The sequence below is a fragment of the Capra hircus genome, chromosome 25 (genome assembly GCF_001704415.2).
Source record: "Capra hircus breed San Clemente chromosome 25, ASM170441v1, whole genome shotgun sequence".
NCBI classification, from domain to species: domain Eukaryota; kingdom Metazoa; phylum Chordata; class Mammalia; order Artiodactyla; family Bovidae; genus Capra; species Capra hircus.
The window spans coordinates 1,932,327-1,957,460 of NC_030832.1; the positions used below are offsets into that span (position 1 = coordinate 1,932,327).

General features: G+C 54.4%; 1 protein-coding gene across 2 annotated transcripts in view; it reads left to right on the forward strand.

Moving 5' to 3' along the window:
* PDPK1 (3-phosphoinositide dependent protein kinase 1) overlaps positions 576–25,134 on the forward strand; it is a 63,777-nt gene continuing 39,218 nt past the window's right edge. For both annotated transcript variants that reach the window (XM_018040359.1, XM_018040360.1), the window contains exon 1: positions 576–726. In XM_018040359.1, the coding sequence (XP_017895848.1) occupies positions 703–726 (24 nt within the window). In that variant the 5' untranslated portion in view covers positions 576–702. The remainder of the gene's footprint in view (positions 727–25,134) is intronic.

Genomic DNA, 25,134 nt, shown 5'->3' on the forward strand with positions numbered 1-25,134 from the left:
TCATCAACAATAACAACCACAAAAAAGTTAAAAAGCAGAGAAGGAAGTCCTGAGGTAGTTCCTGGGACTCTCAGCAGGGATGAGATGGGACGGTTTTCTGCCTTACAGCTGTGGCTTGAGAGCCTCGTTTTGCTTCCGTGAACACTTCTCAGTTTTGCAACTAGTGAAGTTGCTTCTTTCGGTGTTTACTCAGAGCCCCGCTTCCGAGTCCGCGCCGTGGGGCTGGAGCCCAGCCGCCGCGCCTGGGGCGTGACCTTGGCCGCCGCGTCCCCGCCCAAGCGAGCCTCAGTTTCCCGGTCCGGGAGCTAGGATGACAGCTCGCCGGGTCCCGAGCGCAGCCCCGCCCCGCAGCCCGCGGATTGGCTTTCGTGGGGTCGCCCCCCCCGCACCGGGGCGGGGCCGAGCCGCTCCCGCCTGCCAGGCCCCATCCCGGAAATGCGGCTCGGGGGCGCCGGCCGGGCTGGCCCGGACCGTGGCAGAGCGACGGCGAGGGCGGCCAATGGGCGCAGGTGGCGGCGGCGGCCCGGCGGAAGTCCCGCCCGGCGTCGCGCGGGGGCGGGGCGGCGCCGGGGGCGGTGGGCCGCGGGGCGGGCGCAGGATGAGGGCGGCCATTGCTGGGGCTCCGCCGCGGGGAGGAGGACGCTGAGGAGGCGCCGAGCCGCGCAGCGCTGCGGGGGAGGCGCCCGTGCCGACGCGGGGCCCATGGCCAGGACCACCAGCCAGCTGGTGAGTGAGCGGCTGCCGCCTGGGAGCGCCGGCCCGTCACCCCGCTGAGCGCGGCGGTCGCCGGGGCCCGGCAAGGCGGGGCGGCCCCGCGGTCCCGGGGGCCGGGCGGCGCCTCTTCACCTGCGGCGAGCGCCCGGGCCAGCGACCGCGGGCGCCGTCGGGGCGTCGCTCGGCCGCCCCGCGAATCCCGGGCCCGGCTGAGGCGGGCGCTGGCCCGGCGGGGACACTGACAGGCGCGCGCAGGGCGGGGGAGGCCGGGGAGGTGTCACCGGCCCGCCGCGGTGGAAGTGCTTGGAAAGTTTGTTTTCGGCGCGGCGCGGCCTGTAGCCGAGCCTCCTGGGTTACCCTTCGGACCGTCTGCGGAGAAGCCGCCCTGGGCCTTCACCTGGGACGGGTCCCTGTGCCTCCGCTCGCCGCCGAAGCGGGATGTGCGAGTTCTTGCCCGGAGCACCTGATGCTCGGGCCCCTCCGAATTCCTGGTTGGGATGGAGTCCGATGCACTCGCGTGCGCTCCTTTCCCGGCCCCGCGGGGCGGCGTGTGGGTGCTTTGCGTGCCTTGGGGCTCCGCTCCGGCACCGGAGTGATGGGATGCCTCGGGGAGGCCAGGCTTGAACCCACCGCCGCGGGCTGGTGAGCGTGACCGGGCGGAGAGATTTTATGGGGAAGGAAACGAAGAAGCGCTTGTTGGGTTGAATGTGTTGGTGAGTGTATCGCTAGTGTTTCTGTGTTTTCTGTCTGTTGCTAAAAGTACCCCTAGTGTGTTAACGTTTGTCCTCGCTTAAGTTCGGGAGTCTTGGGAAGACGGTTTAAGGATTTATACCTTGGGTGCAATTGTGAAGTGGGTGCTGGATGAAGGTCTAGACTGCTTGCAAAATCGGGTTCGAAAGGCGAATCCCTCCAATAGAGGAAGACCCAAGAAATTGCCTCGACCCCTTATTTTCCTTATTTTCTGCGCTAGTGGCTGTTAATCTTTTTGATGGGTCATGGACCCTTTAAAAACTCAGGGCTTCTCCGAATTTTGTAGTTACTTCGGGAGGTTTTTGAACCTTCTGCCGCTGGTCCGTGGACTGGAGAATTCTGCTTTGTAGAGATGGGTGATAATCTGAAGTGTGAGAGGAGGAAGACCTGGGCAGGTGAGACAAACGGTGAAAGGCGAGGGGATGTTTCTGACTCTTGCAACACGTGTGGCGGTGCCCTGGGGGGCCTGGACTACCGTGCAAAAAACACCAACGAGGCTGCTTGGCGGCCCTCAGTGGCGGCTGGGCTGACAGATTGTGGAAGTTAGTGAGACGAACTTTCACACAGAGATGCTGTGGCAATGCAAGGTGTGCGCTCCGATGGCCTCCAGGGGAAGAGGAAAAGAGCATATCATCTCATGGTCTTGGTAGTTCCACGTGACAGACATTTGGCATCTGGAGGTTTCTGTGCAGAAGGCAGCTTTTTCGTACAAAAACGCTGAAATCCAGTGAGAAGAAATGAGTTCCAAAAGAAAGAATGGACGTTCCCATCAGGAAGTGAGAGGAACGAGGCTTTCGTGTTTTCATCATCTAGATTTTCCCCACGTGTCTGGGAGAACATGCTGTGTTTCCTATCAGTAGTGGCGGAGATGCCCCCAGTAGTGGGTTTTTTGTCTGAGGACAGGTGGATTTGTGCTGTTCAAGTGAGTTTGCACCTGGATTTTTATGGTGGCACTTTATGAGAAGTCCCCGACCCGATTATTTTCCTATTTCTTTACATGTGTGCAGCCAGCGGGGCAGCAGATGAGTGGGGAGGTCTGGAAACGGCCCAGCCTGGTTTGCTACTAAGGTGGCCTGGAAGCTGTCGGAACTGGATGTCGAGCTCTTACTTTAAAGCCGGCCCTTTGCCAGATAGCCGTCCTCGTGCTGCTGGGCTTCCATCAACAGTGTTCTGAGGTTTGCTCCCATTTTACGGGTATGAAAGCTTCAGTTTCCACAGTGCAGAGAGGTTGAGTACCCATCCGATAGAGTACAGTTTGAACCCACGTCTGACTGATGGCAGAGGCCTGGGCGCCACCCTGCCTGCCCCTCCTGGGAGTGGTGCCCTCCCTGAGCGGGGCTCGCAGCCCGCTGCCTGCGGAAGTCCTCAGTGCCAGTGCCCAGGACATGTTTCTGGGGGCCGTGCATGTCCTCAGACTGCCATGCACGAGGCAGGAGGGACATCCTCTTCTAGGCGGACAGCATACTTGGTTATTCCTCTGGGCAGATGGCTGAACTCTGTGACCCCTGGAGCCTCTTGCCGTCAGAAAGCCACTGTTTGGAAAGAGGCTCTGGTCCCTCCTTAGTTGAGGGCTGGTTTTCTGAATGGTGAGCTTGGGAATCCTCCCTTGGTGAGAAGCTGCAATGATGTTGTTAAAGGTGAAACTGTCGGCTGGGTAGAGTGGTCCTGCGTGCGCCAGGGTGGCTTTTGCAGGGTGGCTGCGTGTGTGGGAGGGTGTGGGGAAGGCTGGCAGCACGGAACGAAGTGGGCTCTGGGTCTCGCGTGCCCTTGTGCGTAGCTTCTCCTCGGGCGGCGCGTGCAGAGCGATGCTCCCCCACCCTGCCACGCTCACCAAGTTGAGTCCAGAGCTGGCAGCTGGGCACCCTGTACTCACATACTCAGGAAGGGTGGACGTGTAGGTTTGCCCTCCTCCTCTGATGTGTGTTTAGTAAGAGACTGCAGCACAGCCTGGAGCAGTACGGGCCCTGAAGAGAGGCCTTGGGCTGTCCCTCAAGGCAGTACCCAGCCTCTGGGCTGCCTGTAGCAGCGGTGTGGGGAGGAGGAAGAGGCAGCTCTTGGGTGGGCCCCCTTTTCAGACGGTGCCCTCCCCCACTGACCCACCCAGTGGTGGGTTTGGGTGCACGGAGGGCAAGTGTGTTACGAATTGGGAAGTGGTGCAGAAGGGAAGGGGTGAACAAGATCGGTGCCTTCCAGCTGGTGGTGTGAGGAGAGCCTCCATGGGCCCTACACTTTACCCTTTCCTGAGGAGGAGCTTCTGTGGATGTGGACTTTGATGGAGTCCCACGTGATGCTTCACTTCTGTGACTGTAGAGCGAGGAGCCACTGCTGAGGGGCGCTTGATGCAGAAATGACTCCCTCAGCAGGTGTGGGGGTGGGGCCAGCGTGTGCGTGCTCTACGCCTGCCCTCGTGAGGACAGCTGGCTGTAGGGGTGCGGAGCACAGTTGTTTCGAAGGCGGGTTCAAAGGGCAGATGAGCAGGGAGGAAGTGCTGGTGTGGAAACTGTGGACAGGGGCATGTGTGTTAAGGCCTTTTAGGTAATGCACTCCTCTCTGACTGGGTTGCATTCTTGTTCCCTGTGATACCAGGCCCTTTAGAAAATTGTCTGAATATTGGGAGCTACTTCTATGTCCAGTCTGTATAGCAGTCAGCAGGCAGAGTCCATCTTTCTCTAGAGCAGTCGGGGACCTGTTTTGATGACGATGTCTTAAAAAGACGGAGGTCTGTTGGGTTCATGGTGGTTCTTGGGGGTCTGTTTTCGGTGCTTGGTGCTGGTTGTGTTTATATTGTTGCACAAAGTCTGGTTCTGTTTTCTTGATCTAGAAAATTTTAATAATTTAAACTGACATTTTTACTCCAAGAAATCCCAAGTCATTTTGAATGCGTTGAGAGAGAGTTCACTGTAAAGGATTTACATTTGTGGGCTTCAGATCTCTTACCAGAGCAACCGGTTCAGGCGTCTGTCTACATAGTTGGATCACATGTGGGCTCACAGAAGCGAGGACTGACCGCACTGCAAGCTCTGCGTGTCAAGAGGCACAGACCTGACCTTCGGGCCGGCACCTGGGTGCACAGCCATCTGGAGTGTGGCCGAGGGCCTGCTAAAGGGGACGCAGAGCTCCTGGCGGCCCAGTGACCTCCTCTGTCCTGCAAATGGAATTCTGTGTCCGCTGTGCCAGCCATGTGCAGGCTTCAGAATATTTAAAGGTGTGGTTTGAAGGTGTGTCTGGAGGTCCGTGTCCTCTGCCTGTTTGTGGAGCGGGTGGCAGGTCTGCCCACGCTGGAGAGGGCTGATGAGAGGCTGTGTGTGTGTGTATCTCTCGGCAGTATTACAGTCAGAATTGATCCGGCTAAAAGCTTATTTAACAATGAATTCATTGTTAAAGTCTCATTCTTCAACCTGTTCTTCTTTTTTGGAATTAATTTTATTGCAGCAGGAGTTGTATCTCAAAGTGACAGCCGAATATTGGATGCTGTCAAGAAAGGTTGATAAGATTCGCCAGGAGGCTTGGAGCCTCCTTGAGGTTCTCCTTAAGTGCCGTGGAAAGCTGTGGGGCTCGGAGTTCACTTTTCTGTCCCCCCCAACCCCCGGATGCTGAGAGGTTGGGAGGGCCAGGCTGCAGGGGACCCGGAGAACTACCGCGTGCAGGGGGAGCCCCTGGGCCTGAGCGTGGAGGTCGGTGCCTGTGGACGCCCTCCCACGGTGAAGGAAGGGCGTCATGGCGGGCTGTGCTGCCACACCGCCTTCTCGTCCTGCTCTCCCGCCTGGTGGTGCTGGAAACACGGACACACTTTCTTCTTCGTTCTCCCTTTCCTGGTGAGGAGGTGGGGGGCTGCTGGGGGGTCCCTGAATTCTGATGCTCCTGTGCCTTCCCTCGCCTCTCCCAGCCCGTCAGTTAGCTCTCCTCCACGCCGTGTGGCTCTCTGCCGGGCAGGTTCAGGACAGGTTCAGGATCTCCGACTGCCAGGCTCTCCTCTCCAGTTCTCCTCTTGGCCTGAAGAGATCCCCCTCGGGAAGCACCCCTCCCCGCCCCAGGCTCTGAAGCCTTTTCTAGCCAATCAGCGTCTTTGTGCCCCTTCCTGCCCTCGGTCTGCATCAGCTCTGACCCCGTGTGTAGTGTCCTTTTTCTCTGGAACGGGTGTGTATAGCTCTTGTTAAATGTGTCTCCATGAATTTGGAGTCTCTAGATGGTTTCTGTTACTCTTTCTCATGCTTTTCTCTTCCTGGTTTTCATCCCTGTCATAGTTGTCACAAGCCTGTCTGTCTGACCTTTGCTGTTTATTAACAAAGACATCTCTGAATCCTGCATGTTTGTTCTGACTCCCTGTGTTCAGAGCTGAACGTGTTTGAGGGGCGGAGGGTCTCACCATAGTCTGTTGCTTAACACGAAAGCTTTCCAAACTAGAAGTCAGATGGTTAAAAGCATGGTCCCACGTTCCATTTCTTCACTGTGTGAGGAAACGTAATTCGGAAAGGGAATATATATATATATATAATACTTCGTTCTTTATACACACTGTGCCACCTACCTGAGCCTTGAAAGGTTGTATTTCAAAGCCGTTGGCTCTGTTCTATCCTCCAGCCTCTCCCGGGAAGTTTGCTGATCAAATGTGGGTGAAATCTGGGTGAGTGAAGAGTCAGTGTCACGCGTGCGGTGCTCTGGGCTGAGGTTCGCCACGTTGGCACTGCTGCCCTGCTCTGGACCACTGTCCTCACGGGTCAGACCTCGAGTGTCTAGCCTGGAGAGGTGCCAGCACTGGCGAGGTGGACCCTGACTGCGGGTCGGGGTGTCCCTAGCGGATTCTCAGACCAGGCACCAAGCTGCTTTTCCCTCCTGTTGGAAGCAGCCACCCTGTGCTGGGTCCCTCTGGCACACCTCTCTGCTGTGCTGGGGCAGGTCGGAGGGAGTGTTTCCCAGCCCCGGGCTTTGCCGTGTTTCCAGGAGTGCCCTGTCCCAAGAGGAACACGTGCTCCGTGGGCGCATGCGGCCCTGGGTGTGAGGGGCTCCACCTTCCTGAGACAACTGTGTGCTGGTGGTCCTGGGGGACGCCAGCACTCCGTGTCCAAGCAGCCCGCTGGGCACCTGTGCACGGCCGTGCGGTGAGTGAGTGTGAGTGAGCGAGCCAGCAGCCTGGGAGGAGGGCGGCGGTGGACGGGCATTTGAGGCCAGCATGTGCCCACTCTGGCTGCGTGCAGAGCGTTTCCTTCGGGAAGTGATGGGCACGGCGCAGTCTCTGGGAGCCTGCCCAAGCGCCGGCTCTGCTCAGGCGCGCTCTCAGGAAGGTCTGGCGCGCAGCGGCGGGGCCTGGAAGCAGGCGAGTTCCAGGCTCAGCAGCTGGGCCACTGCTGTTTCTGGGGTCTTGTCATCTGTGACCTTGATCCCTTGGCTGCTCGGCTTTCCTCTCAGAGTGGCTTGAGACTTAACCTGGACTGGGGGCTGTTCCTTCATTGCAGGGTCTCGGGCACTCAGCCTGCGCTGCCTTCTTTTCTCATTGTTAACTCATTTTTCCTTTCTGCAGTTTGGCGTTTTTCTTTCAGGGTTTTTTTCAGAATTACAGTCTACTGATTGTATGTACATAGCTGGTTATTATCAGATACACAGTTTTAAAAATTGCATCTAAATATAGATTTTGTTTGTGAACCTATTCTCATTCCTAAAAAAACAGAACTCATGTCATCTAAATGCCTTTTTTTTTTTTTTTTTTAAATAAAATCTTAGAAAACTTGCCTGTAAGTGGCTGGCACTGAGCTTTGTGTCTCTGGGGTGGAAGGGGGCGAGGACGGGCTGGTTGTGGGTTAGGAGAAGCAGCGTCAACAGAATAGGTCTCCGGGCTTACGCCCGGAAGGAATGAATCCTTGGGTGAAAAAGGCCTCGTCTGCATCTCAAGGGGTGGGGGGCAGCTCACTGCTCTGTGAGCCCCGCCAGCCATGGCCCTGCCTCGGGGAAGGAGGGAAGTGGCCAGCAGCACCGCCATTGCAGATGGAGCCCGAGGGGAGGGCAGTGCCCTGCCAGGAGGGGGCGGCCAGCCCTTGCAAGGCTGCTGCTGTGAGAAGCCCAGAAGAACCGGGCCCCAGGTTGAATGGGGTATGCTGAGCAGGGGCCGGTCCTGTCCCGCAGCTGGCGGACAGGCCCGGGGGATGGCTGAGAGCGAAGACGTCCGAGGAGGGGGCGCCCCTTTGCTGCCGGGAAGACAGGTGGGCTGTGCTTGCTGTGCTTTCTCGGGGCACCTGCTGTGCGCCCAGTCCTGGATGTCTTTCTGACAGTGCATGCTGAAGAAGGTGGTGGTGGTTGGAAGTTTATATTGAGCTTATTCAGTGTCAGGGTTTTTCCCTTCCTGTCAAGTGTATTCTTTTCTTTCAGTAGCCATATATTTTTCAACTTAGTGTTCAGCATTGACTCTGAGTCAAGTTTTTTTTGACTATACCCTGTAGCATACAGGATTTTAGTTCCCCAACCTCAGATCATATCTGTGCTCCCTGCAGTGGAAACGCAGAGTCCCCACTACTGGATCACCAGGGAAGTCCCCTGAGTCAAGTTTTTAATGACACAGGATGTTTTCAGATCCTTTCAGTTTGTTTGACCAACCTAGACAGCATATTAAAAAGCAGAGACATTACTTTGTCAACAAAGGTCTGTCTAGTCAAAACTATGGTTTTTCCAGTAGTCATATATGGATATGAGTTGGACTATAAAGAAAGCTGAGTGTTGAAGAATTGATGCATTTGAACTGTGGTGTTGGAGAAGACTCTTGAGAGTCCCTTGGACTGCAGGGAGATCCAACCAGTTCATCATAAAAGGAAATCAGTCCTGAATATTTATTGGAAGAACTGATGCTGAAGCTGAAACTCCAATACTTTGGCCACCTGATGCGAAGAGCTGACTCATTGGAAAAGACCCTGATGCTGGGAAAGATTGAAGGCGGGAGGAAAAGGGGACGACAGAAGATGAGATGGTTGGATGGCATCACCAGCTCAATGGACATGAGTTTGAGTAAACTCCAGGAGTTGGTGATGGACAGGGAGGCCTGGCATGCTGCGGTCTATGGCGTCGCAAAGAGTCACACATGACTGAGCAACTGAACTGAACTGATCAAAATAACCTTCAAAACAAACTTACTTTTAAAATAAACTTGATTTTTGGAAAAAGTTTGGGTATACAGAAAAGTTGCAAGCACAACGTGGAGTTCCTGTAATACCTATTGTCCCACTGTCCCGGATGTTAGCAGGTACACAGCCTGGCCACATCCATCAAAACTGAGCCCTAACCCTGCTAGCACGCTGTGACTCTGCTGCAGACCTGCTGGGCTTTCCTCAGTTTCCCCAACCGTCATCCTTCTGTCCCAGGACCCCACTCAGGGTACCACATTGCGTTTGGCTGTCACGTCTCCAGGGTCCTCTCTGCTCTGTGACGGTCTCTCAATCTCGTCTTGTTTGTCATGAACCTGATGCTTTTGAAGAGTGCCGCTCAGGTATTTCATGGACTGTCCTGCAATTTGGGCTTGTCTGATGTCTTTTGGTGATGAAACTGGGGTTCTGAGCTCAGGAAGAATTCCAAGGATGTCAGGTACGCCTGGTGCGACCCGTCACGTAGCACTGGCAAGGTGGTGAGTGGTTCCGAGTGACTGGAGTCAAGCCTGCAAGCCCTGCCCTGCTCTGCGGCCCTTGCTGACGGTGTGTCCCAGGATGGCTGCGGTATTTCGCTTGGGGAGGGACCTTCCTGCTCGCCCAGTCGGATCCTTCTGATTTCCAGATGAAGACAGTTGGGACTTGGAGGGCTTCTACTTATGTATCGGGTCAGGACTGGTGTGGGGTCCAGGTGCTCAGCCTCTTTCTGAGGGCTTGGGCACTCCCAGGACTCTGCCAGGACAGAGCTGTTTCCAGGTGCTGAGTGAACCCAAACTCACTGACAGAAATGGTTGCTCCTGGGGGAGGCCTGTGTCCCGCGGGCAGTCTGACGGCTGCTGTGTGTGATCTCATTAGCGCTCAGGTCCCGTGTGCTCCGTCTCTCCGTGCTTTCTTTGCAGATAGGAAGCTAGTCCTGTATCACCTGGGCTTCATGAAAGTAGGTGGTCAGCTGTGATATGTTCTTCTTTGGCTCTTTTCTTGCCCGTGAAGCTGCTGCTGCTAAGTCGCTCCAGTCGTGTCCAACTCTGTGCAACCCCATAGACAGCAGCCCACCAGGCTCCTCTGTCCCTGGGATTCTCCAGGCAAGAACATTGGAGTGGGTTGCCATTTCCTTCTCCAGTGTATGAAAATGAAAAATGAAAGTGAAGTCGCTCAGTCATGTCCGGCTCTTCGCGACCCCATGGGCTGTACCCTACCAGGCTCCTCCGCCCATGGGATTTTCCAGGCAAGAGTACTGGAGTGGGTTGCCATTGAAGCTAGAGTGTTATTATTGTCTAAAGATCTTGAGTCAAGATTGATTTGTGGGCTGTTAACTCTGAGACTCTTAGATTGAGCCAAGAACAGAGCTTGGAGTTTCTCTGCAGATTTCTGAAGATAGATATTTTCAGGAAAATCATGAGTTGGTTTTGTTTTTCCACTCATCTATGGAGTTCCCCTCCAACCTCTTTTCTACATGACCACAGCAAAAACAAGACTGTTACAAAGGTAGGAATTGGTAGGAAGAATGACGAAGAAAGTACTTTGAAGAAAATGAGGGAGCCGGCTCCTGGCCGCCACAGGGAGGCCTGAGGGCATTGCAGGCTGTCCCTGGGACTCTGGGGGCTGGACGCTGTCTAGGTGTTAGAAGTGGGCTAGGAGAAGGTGGCACAGAGCCTGGCCAGCCTGCCTGCCCTTCCTTCCTCCTCCTCCTGTCTTTGTTTCTGGTGACTGAACTTGCAGGTGGTGATCAGTAGAGGTGTGAATGGAGGTCATGCTAGACAAAGTCGGTCTTTCTATGCACACTGATGCTGTGAAGTTTTGCTGTGGGAGTTAGCTGTTCACAGTGGGACAAAGTCTCTCTGTCTCAATTGGTCATTATTGTTCCAAATAAGACACTCTTTATTCAGAATTTGTAGATAAAGGCCCTGGAAAGGAAAGCATCTGTTAGAGGAGCCTTTTCAGGTGTCAGGAGAGGCAGTCTCAGTTAGAAATAAGCTGAGCGAGTTGACACTGCTGGAAGGGCGCTCCTGCCGGATGCTGTTTCTGTGAATGGCCAGTGGCATTCTAGGGGTTGGTTGGGTTTTATTTTCTATTTCAAAGAGAGAGAAGCTTTAGAAGATTAAAAAACAAGTCTGAACACATTAATCTGGCTGTTTTTTTTTTCAACAGGATAATCTGCTGGGCTCTCAGAACAGTTACCACTATCAGTGTGGCTGTTTATGTGTGAGAGACTTGGATGGAGAATAAACAGTAGCAGGGCCTTTTTCAGGACGTCCCCACAGCCCCTTTGCCACTCTCAAGGACCCTGCACCTTGCCGAGGGAGGCACACGAGCCGTGGGCCGGCGTGGACAGATGGCAGTGCCATCCCCACTGAGGTTGAAGGACACGGGAGACAGCAGAGCTTGTGGTCCGGGGCAGCCAGGGGAAGGTGGTGGGGCTGCCGGTGCGCTCAGAGGCGTGGGCAGTGCCAAGGGTCCCAGCCCAGCAGAGGGGCAGGGGGCTGAAGAGGGGGCTTGGGAGGGCTGGGGCTCTGGGGGACAGCTCCCATCTCACTGGCAGCGCCCGTGTGCTCTAGATTTCATTTTAGCGTTTGACCTTTTAGTCTTGAAGGCCGAGTGGGGTTTCCTCTAAGGAGCTGGGGTTGGGAGCTAGAGAGCAGGAAAGAGGAGCCCCAGGCTCTTCCGGGAAGAAGGGGGACAGCTCTGTGCCTCTGGCCTCACCAGATATATCACTTAACTTTCAAGATGCCCTGCTTTGGATCAAGTTAGGTATCACTTAGTTTCCCAAACTAGATTGTAGTGGGAAAATGTTAGCTGAATGGGTTTAATTCCTGAGAAGATTCATTTGTAAGTAGTATAAGTGTGACTTGAGTTTAGAAGCTCAGTTTTTCTTCTTAGTTGTCGAGTTTAATATGTTGTATTATTTTAGCAAAATAGAAGGCAAGAGCTTCTTGATATTATTGTTTACTGGTTACTAATAGATTTTACTGAGTAAAGCTTTTATACACATTCTTTCTAGGTTTCCTTCACGTCATGTAGGTGTGAGACAGAGTCTCAAGTATCTGGATGGGCTTCCTTGGTGGCCCAGATAGTAAAGCGTCTGCCTGCAATGCGGGACACCTGAGTTCGATGCCTGGGTTGAGAAGATCCCCTGGAGAAGGGAATGGCTATCCACTCCCGTATTCTTGCCTGGAGAATTTCTTGCACAGAGGAGCCTGGCGGGCTGCAGTCCATGGGGTCGCAAAGAGTCGGACATGACTGTTTTTCTGATACAGCTCTGGGATAACAGACTTCTAAAAGCAAAAGTAGGATTTCCATGCTGGGCCTCCACTGGTGGTTAATGATTTCTTCCTCACATAAAAGATATCTAAAAGATACTAACTTACTCATCTGCACATTAGCAGATGCTTTTATACATCCCGTGTCTTTCGTGAATGAATGAACTGATGGACCTGGAAGGAAGTTCAGGAAGTCTGTGAGCCCCTGTGGTGTCACCTGTGTCTGTTGAGGACCTTGTGGCCCCTGTAGTCGGTGTGCCGCTGACAAGGTCCCTTGGAGGCCCCCACTGTCTTCAGCCTCTGCATCTACTGACCCTCCTCAGGTGGATCCCACCCCTTGCAGCTGTCCAGGTTCGTGGTTACAGGGAGTCGACCGGAAGGTCTATCTTTCCTTCACCCAGAGGTCATCACTGTTTCCTTTCTGTGTTTTTCTTTACTTATTTGGGGCGGCTCTGGCTCTTTACCGCTGTGTGCAGGCTTTCTCTCGCTGTGGAGAGCGGGCACTGTCTAGTTGCAGTGCTCAAACTTCTTGTTGCAGTGGCCTCTCTTGCTGTGGAGCCTGGGCCCTAGGTACTTCGGTAGGTGCAGGTGCCGGGCTCTAGAGTGCAGGCTCGGTGGTTGTGGCACATGGGCTTAGGTGCCCTGCGGCACGTGGGATCTCCCCAGACCAGGGATCGAACCGGTGTCTCCTGCATTGCAAGGTGGGTTCTTAACCACTGGACCACCAGGGAAGCCCCTCCTTTTTGTATTTTTTAAAAAACCAACTGGGACCCTTACTGTATATCTGAGACAGTTTTGTCTCCTGCTGTTTTCACCGAGTGTTTGGTGTGAGCCGCTTGCAGTGGCTGTGTGCTTCTCCCCTCTCTCGGTGAACCGTGAGCGGCCATTGTTCTCTTGGTGGATATTTACATAGGCTGTTTCCAGCTGTTTGGAGTAATTTCTTAAGAAATGCTTTCATAATATTCTCAGTATGATTTTGTTGCAGCTAGATTCAGTGTCAGAGAAGTTGTCGGAAGGCGCATTGTGGAGTCGTCACTGACTGCTTCCTGGACGGCCCTGCGTGCTTGTTCCCGGCTCACACTGAGCATCAGCTCCCCCCGCCCCCCCACTGCCCCCCAGCTGGGCAGGGCCGAGGGAGTGTGCACCTGGCATCACTGCTGGGCTTGGGACTCAGGCGAGGGCCTGATCTGTGCCTTGGTGTCTCCGTCTGTGAAGAGGGATGCCAGTGGTCCTCATGCCCAGAAGTTGTTTTGAGAACTGTGATACCATGTGTGAAATGCTCAGAAGTGTGTGTTATTAAACAGTAACTGCTTAATAAAAGTAATTTTTAGAAGTTGAGAAAAATGGCAGTTCGTTAATTTCCCTTTAAGTAATGTTATTTAAAGTTGTATTTATGACGGGTGCATATAGAGAATTTGAAACAAACTGGCCTGTGCCACCACCCTCCTGTAAACACAGGATTTTGTTGAGCTCTTAGAAGCCCCCTAAGTGGTCCTGCTGATTATAAGCTCCCCTCACCTGCCCAGAAGTCCAGAAGTCATCCGCATCCTGATGCTCACGTTAATCAAGTTCATGGCTTGTAAAGTGTACCTGTATGCAGTTTCAGAGTATGGCAGGGAAGTGAGAAGGGCGAAGAGATCCTATATTTCAGCGTTTTGTAGTATATATAAAGTTAATGTTGGAGGTGCCAGTTTAGCATGATTCAGAGACAGCGTTTGCTGAGTCTTATGGTCTGTTAGACTTTACTGGTGGCTCCGGTGGTAAAGAACCTGCCTGCCATGCAGGAGACCTGAGTTCAATCCCTGGGTTGGGAAGATCCCCTGGAGAAGGGAATGGCTGCCCACTCCAGTATTCTGGCCTGGAGAATCCATGGACAGAGGAGCCTGGTGGGCTGCAATCCATGGGGTGGTCTGTTAAGCCTGAGGACTGGACTTCATTCAGGCGGCTGGCAGCCATGAACTTGTGTTCCTGCCTCTGGCTGGGTTAGAGGCTCTGAGGGGCTGGAGAAGGGAGTAGGGGGATGGATTAAGTGGCCACCCTTGGGGATCACCCGCAAGACGCTTCCCCCTTTGCTTGTGTCCTCTCTCCACCCTGGACAGGAAAGAGATCAAACTAGTCTATCTTAATGTAAATCAGTCCTGAATATTCACTGGAAGGACTGATGTTGAAGCTCAAACTCCAATACTTTGGCCATCTGATGCGAAGAACTGACTCATTTGAAAAGACTCCGATGCTGGGAAAGATTGAAGGCAGGAGGAGAAGGGGACGATAGAGGATGAAATGGTTGGATGGCATCACCGACTCGATGGACCTGAGTTTGAGCAAGCTCCGGGAGTTGGTGATGGACAGGGAAGCCTGGCATGCTGCAGTCCATGGGGTCACAGAGTTGGACACGACTGAGCTGAACTGAACTCTCTCTACCCTGCACCATGGAACAGCAGAAAGTCTTACTCGGGTGTTCATTGAGATCCCGTCAGCCATCCACCCGGGGTTCCTTGGTGTCGTTACATGCTGGTCAGGAGTGGTGGCATTTTGCTGTGTCTCATGCTGCACAAGCTCACTGGTGACCATAGTGTCCTGTGGGCCAGCTCCCAGTCTGCCTGTGCTTGGAGGCTCCTGTGGGTGGAGCTGGTGGCTGCCGGCATTCTCAGCGCGCACAGAGGGGCACCCAGGCCCCACAGTCCAGCCTTCAGCAGTTGCCATGTCTCGTCTGCCCTGTGGATACAAGACGTGCCCTTCCCAGAGTGCCTGTGAGCTCCTGTCTGTCATGGGCACCCAGCAGCCCTCAAGGAGTGGGTTGGTGTTCTTGACCTCTCTTTACAGAGAGTGAACCGTGGCTCGGAGAGTGGGCCTTTGCCCTGGTTGGCCTCACCGGGGGTCCTCGGCTTGGTGCCTCCCCTGTGGCCCGTCTGGTGGGGCCTGGGCGGGGCTGGGCTTGTGGGGGTCCTCAGCTTGGCGCCTCCCCTGCTGCCCCTCATGGTGGGGCCTGGGCAGGGCTGGACTTGTGGGGGTCCTCGGCTTGGCTCCGTCCCTCTGGCCCCTCGTGGTGGAGCCTGGGCAGGGCTGGGCTTGTGGCTGCTGAGCTTGCCTCTGCCAGGTTCTGTGCGCTGGGCCCTGCTTTGCCGGGTTTCTTGAGGTGTGAGGAGGTTCTTACCAGAGTGTTTTTTGCCAGTGAGCACGCCTGACTGGAGAGCAGGGTCCCTTTGGGGCCTAGCTGCTTGGCTGGGGGGGGCAGTCCACGCCACCCTCCTGCAGGGCCCGGAGGGAGGTGCCCCTTTCTGCGGCGTGTTGTCTGCACCCAGCAAGGCCTTTCGGAGCGCTGCCGCACGCTCCGCCAGGGAGGCCCGTGGAATTTGGGATCCTTCCTCTCGCTGCCTGGAGCCTTAGGCAGCAGTATGGCATCCTGACCGTAGAAGGCCTGGCTGTGATCCTGATTCCGGAGCTCAGCTGTCCTGTGTCACCTCGTCTGCTCGCAGTTAGAGCTGAGCCTCTTCACTCAGTACATTGTTAGTTCAGGTTTACTCACAGAAAAGGAAATAGTATTTGAAAAGGGGATGAGCTTCATTTTGGTCGTGAAGGGCTTGTTTTATGATCTGATGACCCTTGGTTGAGAAAACTGTGTGTCTTCTGTGTTCTTTAGTCATAAAACTGCTTATAGCATGCTCGGGCTGAGTCGGCTTGAGTGCTTTGTGTAGATTAACTCATTAAATCCTCCTGGCAAGCCTGGAAGTTCCGGTTCTCCTCATCCCTGCTATTAGGTGAAGAGTCTGAGCCGCAGAGAGGTGACATAGCATGTTCAAGGTCAGATGGCTAGTGAGGCGCGGAGCTGGGGTCTGGCCTGGCAGAGTGCAGCTTTGAACAGTTTGGAGGTAACTTCTTTTCTTGTACCTGTCACTGTTTGTCTGAAGTGGTGACTACTAATACATGAGAGGTTTGGGTGGTTTAGTAAGTCATGGTTAAGCGTTTGGGACAGTTTACTCTTGTGACATCATGAAGTTTGTGTCTTCCTCGGTAGGTCTGCAGGTAGAGATTTGAACTCCTCGGAGCCAAGGCGCTTCGAAAGCATCTGGCTGCGGTTGCTTCAGTGCAGGGTATGTAGTTTTGAGTCCTGAGTCCTTGGCTGTGTTGCGGAGTGACAGGCTCCCTGCTCAGGCTGAAAGACTGACTCTCATCACGCCAGCCATGAGTCGAGCTTGTTCTTCATGTGAAATTCTTGCTTAACACTTTATCCTTTTTAAAGAGGTAAAGATACAGAGATGAGAAAGAAGTATCCACAGGGATCCGAGGAACTTTAGGCAACCCCGCTCCCCTGCGTCCCCTCCCCTGCTTCCTGGCGCTGACTTGGGGGCTGTTTGCTGTTTGCTTTGCTCGTCTTGGTCCCCAGGGCTCAGGTAGGATTGGACACCTGGTTGGCACTAAGTGAATATCTGTCAGAATGAACAGATAAATCACTTCCATTGCGAAGTTTTTTTTTAATATAATTTTGTTCATTTTTGGCTGTGCTGGGTCTTCAGTGCTTGAGCTTTTCTCTGGCTGTGGTGAGTGGGGGCTTCTCTGGTTGCGGAGCCTGGCTCTAGCGCGTGCGCACTTCAGCAGTGTGGCACGCGGGCGCTGGAACACAGGCTCAGTAGTTGTGGCACACGGGTTTAGCTGCTCTACAGCGTGTGGGAGCTTCCTGGGTCGGGGATCGACCCTGTGTCTCCTGCATTGGCAGGCGGATTCTTCACCACTGAGCCACTAGGGAAGCCCCATTGTAAAGTGTTTTAAACTGCATTTCAAAACAGAGGAGGAGAAACCATGAGTCTCTCATGCCGACACAACTTCTCTGAGCACTTTTGGAAAAGTCATCTCTGCTGAGCCCCTCCATGGGCAGGCCCAGCAGGGGCTCTGGGAGGCCGCCCAGGCTGCGGGCCGCGCCCCCTGCACGCTCGCCGTGGTGCTGGAGCCTGGTGCGTGGTCGCCGCTCTGCTTCCTCATCTGCCTGGCGCACTACTGTCCTGCCGCCGCGTAATTAAGGTCTGGGGTGTGCTTTAAAAACACATGGCTCTGTATTTTAAAAACCAGCTCCCGTTCACCCGGCGGTTGGTCTCCTAAGGATTAAGGGAAGTCGTCACTTGCAGCTTGGGAAGAGGTGCAGTGTCTGGTGTAGGAAACTTGATGGAAGCTGGAAAAGAAACCTGTGGGTCACTGGGTTTCTTTTGCTCCAAATTCATTTGCATTTTCATCTATTTGTCAATCATATTTGTCACCTTTAGCAGTTTTGAATGTTGGATACTGGATTTGTTTTTCAGTGTTTGTTTATTTATTTGACTTGCGGCATACCGGGCGGGTTCAGTTGTGGCGTGTGGGATCTAGTTCTCTGACTGGAGATGGAACATGGGCCCCTGTACTGAAATGCGGAGGCTCAGCCCCTGGGCCACCAGGGAAGTCCCTGGATTCTGGATATTTTGATGCTCATATTTTCCTAAACTCCCTTAGTGGTTGACAGTGTCATTAAGTTAAACCTTGATGTGTTTTTGTGGATATGAAAATTAATTCATCTCAAATTAATTTTTCCTTTAGAGTTTCTACCTCTTAAGAGGAGACTGCTGAACTCAATCCTCAAAGAAATTGAAAATCCTATGTTCTTATATACACATTGCTGTAAAACCAATTTAAGTGTACAGAAAATGCCGTTTACGGATGATGCTTTTCCAAGTTCATTTGGAAGTCGGTTGTTTGAGACGTGGGCTTATCTTCTGTCAGGAATGCCCACGTGCTGCCCTGGGCCTGACTGGAGATGGTGGGCCCTCGGGCGCCGCCTGCTGGCTCGGTCACGTGGCCCGGTGATGGTGCGGGATGTGATGTGTGTTGGGCGGTGTGACCGCGCTTCCAGAGACGTCACAGGTGCTGGGTGTTGGTGGCGCCGGCTCTTCAGGTGAGTTCAGTTGAGAACAGCCATCCGTCCCTGTCCGCGGTGGAGCAGAGCCACAGGCTCCGCTTCGTGCGTTTCCAGAAGCCAGAGAGAGGAACAGAGGGGTCCTGTCCTGCGGGGGTTAGAGGGTGCTGGTACCTGGACGTGGGGGAGTGGGGGTAGGGGTTGGAGCCCCTGGCGTGGGGCTCCAGCCTTCCCTCAATGGGAGATGCTGCACTCGGGGTGCGCCGAGGGTGTCGGGAGGCCTGCAGTCAGGGCTTGTGGGGACGCGGTGCTGTCAGGACCCGGTGGAGAGCCGTGTTCCCCAGGACTTGTGACCGGGGCGGAGGAGACTGGGGGACAGGGTGCTGGAGCTTTAAATTTCTCCTGAGACTTACATTTCAGAAGCTGTTGAGTAACCAGATGTGTTTGTTTACCATAATTTTGGGTCACCAAGCGGGTGGCGGGCTGATGGGGCTCTGCTGGGTGGGAGTGACTCACCCAAGGCCCCGGGCGCCCCGGGCAGTGCTGTCTCCACAGGGCGCAGGGCCGGCAGGCTGGAAGGAGGTCCTCGTGAGCCTGACCCCTGCCGCGGGCCAGAGCTGGTGAGAGTCCTCCAGACCACGGTGAGAACGCCTCAGAGTTCCTTCTCTGCGGCTTAATTATCGCCTCGAAACATTACAAATCAACTCTTTAGAGTGACAGCGGGAATACAGGTAAACGTTTGGGCTTTTCACTCTGGGCGAGGGATTTCTTCCTGGGCTTTTCATGTTACAGTTGGTGCTTTTAAAATGCTTTAACAGGTAACACTGCGACCATCATTTTACTGCCGAATTGAAACTGTTCATTAAAACATACCCATACCAGCCAGTTATGACTGCAGGGAGAGAAAGCAGGAGCCCTGAGCTGTCCCTGTGAACGGCGCTCTGTCAGCACGGCCCTGAGACGCAGTCTCCCGCTGGGGCGCTGGGGCGCTGGGGCTGAAGCAGGAAGGAAATTGCGGAATTCCACGAAGGAGAAAGGCTGGCAGTGACAGGCTCCTGTGTCACCATGCCCGTGGTGCTGATGCAGAGTGGGAGCTTCTAGGGCGTGTCCAGAGCGGCCGTGGTCTGGTGGCCAGCATCTGGCGCCTAGGGCTGATGTGGGACCCCACAGTGGGGTTCGGCCGGCATCAGACTTGGGTGCAGGAGGCGCCTGGACCCTGCAGGAAGCCCCACTGCTCAGACTTCCCCATTGAGGTTTGAGGTGCCCAGAGGGTGCCAGAAGTGGCCAGAGGAGGGGGTTTCAGGGGTCCTGAGGTCTTGCCTGGCATCCAGAGGTCCTGTCTGGAAGCAGCCCGTCCTGAGGGTCAAGCAGACGACTGTGAGTCTAGAGCCGCTCTGCCGCCGGGCCTTTGCGTTGCCCACTCATCTCCCTGAAGGTTCCCCACCTCCTCGGGTCTTTGTTCAGAAGTCACCTTCCCAGTGGGGGCGCCTCTGGTTGTTACATTTGCACCCCTCCTGTCCTCCTTTCCTGCTGTATTTTCTCACAGCGATTTATCACCATTTGAGACGCTGGGTTTTGCCAGGGTTTTGTGTTTGGAGGTCACCTTGCCTCCACTAGAACGTGGGCCTCTGGAGGGCACAGGCTCGGTTCTTTGCTGTGTCCACCATGCCTAGGGCAGAGCATGGTGCAGAGTAGGTGCTCAGTGAATGTTAATGAGGTGGATAAAACTGTTAAAAAATATATTTATTTATTCAACTGTTCCAGGTATTAGTCGAAGCACTCGGACCCTCTATCTTTGTTGCAGCACACAGGATCTTTAGTTTTGGCATACCAATTCTTAGTTGCAGCGTGTGGAATCTAGTTCCCTGACCGAGGATCGATCCCCGGCCCCCTGCATAGGGAATCCTGCATCTTAGCCACTTGCCCACCAGGGAAGCCCCGAAGCAGTGTGGTCTTGGGAGCACTGCATTTACCTTAAGTCCCTGAAGTGCCTGTGAAGTGCTGGTGGTGGCCCTGCCCTTTCTCATAAAGCCTGTGGGGGAGAAAAGCAGGTGTGTGTGTGTCTGTGTATTACATCATCTGTTATTGCCATTTCAGAATGACTGGGTTTTCCTTCTGACTCAAAGGCCGCTGAACCTGAGTTTTGAGTCTCAAACGTTAGAGGAAAGTGAAACTCTGCCTGTGTGGCGCGTGGTTGGTTCCTCTTGCATCTTGCTTTGTGTGTGTGAGTGTGCCCCTGCGTGCCCTCGCAGCACCCTTGAGCCCCTGCCAGCCTCTTGGGACCTGCGGCAGCACTCCCCCGCTCCCTGGAGCTCACTCCCCTGACCCCCCGCAGGCCTCTACCTGTGCCTGGCTGCCTGCACAGTCTCCTTGGTGAGTTATGGGTGTGAACCTGCGTCTGTCACTCCCTCTCCCTTAGGATGTCGCTTCCTAGAGGTAGGGACTGCGTCTGCCTGGGCCTTTGCTAGCACAGTGGCCATGTTTGTTGAGTCTTTGGGTTAATAACGTAGTTCATTTACCTCCATTAAGAAACAGTGATGAGCAGAATGAGTGCATGTATTTTCATGAAATAACAGAAGGTGTTGGAGAAGAGGGTGTCCTTGGGGAAGCCACCGAGGCGCTGTCGGCGGGGTTCCGCTACCCTCCTTCCCGGGTTGCGGGCTGTGGGCTGCGGCACACCGGGGCGGGCCTGCTGTGCGGGGGTGAGGGTGCAGAGTCGAGGGGACGGTGCTGTGTCAGGGCGAGGCACCTGGTGTGTGTGCAGACCCGCAGCCTGGCCCCAGGGCCACCTTTCTACCCGCCGGCAGCTCCAGTGCACGCGGTTTCTCTGCTCCGACTCCAGTCAAGCCTTCTGCTTCAGTGCCCATCAGGCTGAAGTGGGCGCAGCTTAGCTCTGGCTCCAGAACCTTCTGCAGCTGTCCAGAGCATGCTGACAGTTGCAGCCAGCTTCCAATGACAAAAGACCTACTAGCTTATGTTAATTTGCATGGTGTGTGTCCTTCAAGAGTGGCCTGTCAGCTCCTGCCTTCAAACCTGTCATTGAAGCTGTGCTTTGAGGCTGGGAGCTTGCCAGAGTTCAACACTTGTGAGAATAAGTGTTGGCCTCAAGGGCCTTGATGTTTACTGGTGGGAAAAGCCTGGGCTCCAGCCTTTGTCTCGTGACCAGCTTGGGGGGATACAGGTGGCTGGGGCATCTTCCGAGGCACTCACCGCAGACTGGTATTGAGGAGGACCTGAGCGGATTTCTCCAGCACGACCCTCTGCTCCTTCCCTTGTTGGCTGGCCAGGGGGCGCTCGGTGTCACAGGTCTGGAGGCAGGTCCAGCTCTGTCGAGATGGCTTGATCTTCAGCATGCCTTGGATATCCGCGTGTCCACCAGAAGCGCTGCCACCTGGAGGGAGGCTGCGTGTGGGGTCTGTGCCGCTGAGGTCAGGAGCAGACCTCTGTGTTCTGTGCTGTCCTTCGAGAACCGGTTCTGGGGAAACTGCTCTGATGGAGAGGAAGCGCTCAGGAGCGTGTCCGTGTCAGCTGAGTCTCATTAGACGCACCTGTCATTGTCTTTGGAGGCTGTCGCCGTGGGCTGGGCGCGTGTTCATTTCGCATCCAGGAGGCTGCAGCTGAAGAGTGCGGCCCTCAGCAGGTGTTCCTGAGGCCGGTAGAAGCCGTGTTCACCATGTGAGCCTCCCCGGGCTGCCTGACGCCAGAGCCATCTGTCCCTGCTCGAGCTGGCTCGAGGGTGGCCGTCGTCCAGCGCCCCGCCTCCTGCGCCCCGCCTCCTGCGCCCCGCCTCCTGCGCCCCGCCTCCTGCGCCCCGCCTCCTGCGCCCCGCCTCCTGCACTCCGCCTTGGGGCTGGCCTCTGCCCTGTGTGCTGTCCCTTGGCTGGGCTGAGACCCGTGTGAGACCCACGTGGCACCGTTGCTGGAATAGTCACTGGGTCCAGAAGCATGTCTGTAAAATTACCTTTTTTCAGGTCCATGAATCAACTCGTCACATTTTGTTATCTAGAAACTTCATGTTTGAGATTTTACTCGTTAGTTGATGTGTCGGTTTTGAATCAGAAGCATTTGCCACTGTCTGGTGCGTTTCCCGTTGTCTCCTTGAGCCTTGCTTGGCGGGAGGCGGGTGCTTAGGTGAGGTCAGTAACCGGCTGGACTTGGCAGAACCCGTGGTGCTCTCCCTGCCCCCATCCCGTTGGGCAGCAGTGACCCCACTGGGCTTGTGAGCCGCCAGTCTGAAGCGGTGCCTGGGGTGGCGCTGCTGGAGCGCCAGCTTTTTCCTCCTCTTCTCGTGGAGTCCCTTCGGATCCCACAGCCCTGCTGCGCCTCAGTCCTGGGCCTGAGAGTTTGCACTTGGGATGACCCCGTGGGCACAGGGAGTGCTTACCCCTTGGCTGTGTCTGGGAAGCCTGTGAGGTGCTCGGTGGCCTGTGGGCACAGCCTGGGGTCATCAGGCCCCTGGCCTGGACGCTGAGGCCAGCCCGGGCCTGTCTTGGTTCCTGATGGACCTCGGCATGGTGACTGTGACCTTCTCCCCACTTCCCACTGCCCTGGAGGACAGAAAGTTCCAGCTGATATCCAGGGGAAGCTCCTGAGTTTGATTACACTTCTGTTAGCTTCCCTGGTGACTCAGAGGTAGAGAACCTGCCTGCAGTGTAGCAGACGCAAGCTACATGTGTTCGATCCCTGGGTCAGGAAGATCCCCTGGAGGAGGGCATGGCAACCTACTCCAGTGTTCTTGCCTGGAGAATCCTGGGGACAGAGGGGCCTGGCAGACTATAGTCCATGGGGTCACAAAGAGTTGCACGTGACTGAGCAGCTAAGCAACACTTCTGTTAAGGTTGTGTGCTTTGTTTATGGGACAAACCCTTAAGGTACTGGCTGAACCACAGAGCTGAGTCCAGCCCTCGTACCTTTCCTGAGGTGGAGGGTTTATGAGGTGCATCAGGCACACTAGACTTACCGTGAGCCTCAGTGAGTCCACGGAGACGGCAGTTTTCCAGGAGGAAGCGCTGTGCCTCGGGCTCCCATTCCACGAGAGGGCCCGCACTGCTGGTCACGTCTGTGCTGTCGGCCACGTTTAAAAAGGCAGGTTCTCTTAAACAGTCTCTACAGCGCTTGTCAGTCAGTCTCCTAGTGTTTCACTGATTCTGTGCATTGAGTTAATTCCTTCATATTTGTGTACCTTGCCTGAAGTGAAAATGAAGCCTGCCCATCCCAGCTGGGGAGCAGCTCTGGAGCTGGCGTGTGGCGTGTCCTCTGGGGTGACCTGCCTGAGCCAGCCTTCCCTGGCCTGGCCTGCCCTGCCACGGACGGCCCAGGCTCCTGCCTTTCTTGCCGTCCACTGCCTCGCTTCTCCTCCTCTGTGCTCGTCACGTTCAGGTCACAGGGAGTTCTGTCTAGATGTGTTTCTTACTTGTGTGGCTTTTGTGCCTCTTAAGGTGAGCGTCTGTCTCCGTCAGCTTCCCCTGTGGTTGAGCTGTTGCACTCCGCACACGTTGGTTACTCTGCCCGCCTGTCCAGCCTTTCTTGGTTGCACTTCCTATAGGACTCGGGCTTCTTTATAGTTCTCTGCATCTCTTCCCTGTATTAATGGAGAGAGAAGATTTTTATCTAGCCTTTCTGAACAAACATAGTTTGAGCAAACTCAGGGAGATGGTGAAGGACAGGGTAGCCTGGCGTGCTTCATTTCAGGGGGTTGCAAAGAGTCACGTCTGAGCGACTGGAAAACAACAACATACATATAAGAAACAACTTTGGCCACACTCCTTTACCTGTTTAAATTCATAAAATTAAGTGTGCAGTTGTCTTCAGCCTGCTTTTGTGTTACCATGTTGATGTACTTCTTACCACCTATCTGTGTGTGTTGCAGTCTCGAGTTTCCCCAGTTTCAGCTTATTCTTAGTAGCTGTACTTATGTTTACAGGGACACAGCGTGGCCAGTAACAGTCCCTACAGGCCAGCTTCCCTGCCTTTTCCTCCTACACAGACAGCCTCCTTTTCAGACATAGCAGAGGATCACAGCCCATGTTGACAGCCTTCTTCCTGTTCCAAGATGTGGAGCCAAGTGCTCTTCTGATTCTTTTAAAGGGCAGGACTGTTAGAGACAAATCTGGGTGCTCTGAGTTCGTTCCGTGTTGTTCCACAACAGTCTGGTGACGAGTAGGCCCATGATGTCACTCCTGGAACGCTTTAGGCTCAGACTGGAAAGGCTTTTCTTACAACTTCTGTGTATTTCCGATTTAACTTTGACACCATCTAAAAATCCTCCCTTACTGGCCGTCTGAATTTCTAGCTGCGCGTCTGCCCGCCTCTCCTGAGCACTTTCCTGTGTCTCACTGATGAAAGTCTCCTGAGCACTTTCCTGTGTCTCACTGATGAAAGTCTCCTGAGCACTTTCCTGTGTCTCACTGATGGAAGTCTTGCTGCCGCTTTGTTGACGGGTTACCGCGTTGCTGTCCGAGACCGTTTCAGCGGCAGCGCAGCCCACGGTGCCGGGCACAGCTGGATGGGTCGCTGTGCTTTAGCATAGTCCCGCCGGCCCTTGGTGTCTCTCCGTGTTGTAAACACACTCAGTCATTCTTCTTATCTAATAATTCATCTCCCAGCCTCTCCCCATGGTTAAAAATGTGTGCTGCGGTCTGGGGCTCTCGCTTGTGTCTGAGAGACACAGTTTCACAGCCCTGAGCTACGCTGCGTTTTCTTGGTGCTTATTCTTTTCTTAAAAAAACAGTCTTGATGGTTTATGGATTTGAATGAGATCTCACATATAAATTTATTTAGTCATTTGTGTGATACAGCTATTTTTATAACAGCTTATTGAGATATAATTCATATACTGTATAATCCACCCATTTTGAAAGTGTGTGATTCAGTGGTTTTAGTGTATTTATGAGGCTATATGTCCCCACTTTCCAATTCCAGGACATCCTTCTCATTCCAGAAAGAAACCCCCGACCATTAGCAGCTGCTCTGCTCTCGCCTCCTGCCAGCCCCTGGCGACCACCAGCTCTCCTCTCTCTGTAGGTCTGCCTCGTCTGGAGATTCCGTACAGACGGGGTCGCGCAGTGTGTGGCTTTCGTGCCAGGCCCTTTTCGCATCCCATAGTGTCTGCGTGTCCATCTGTCTTGTAGAGTGTATCAGTGCTCCTTTTTATGGCTGAGCGTTCAGGTTTTATAGCTGCAGTGCATTCTGTTCATTCACTTGTCTGCTGATTGTCCTTTCCAGCCCTTTTAGTTATCCGTAATGCTGCTGTGAACGTGCCTGTGCACGATCTGTGTGGGCCTGTGTTTGCATTTCTCGGAGGGGGATTGCTCGGCTGTGCAGCGCCTGTTTCCTTTTGAGGAGCTGTTGTATGTTTTCTAACGTGGTTGCCCCATTTGACATCCTACTGGCAGTGTGAGGGTTCCAATTT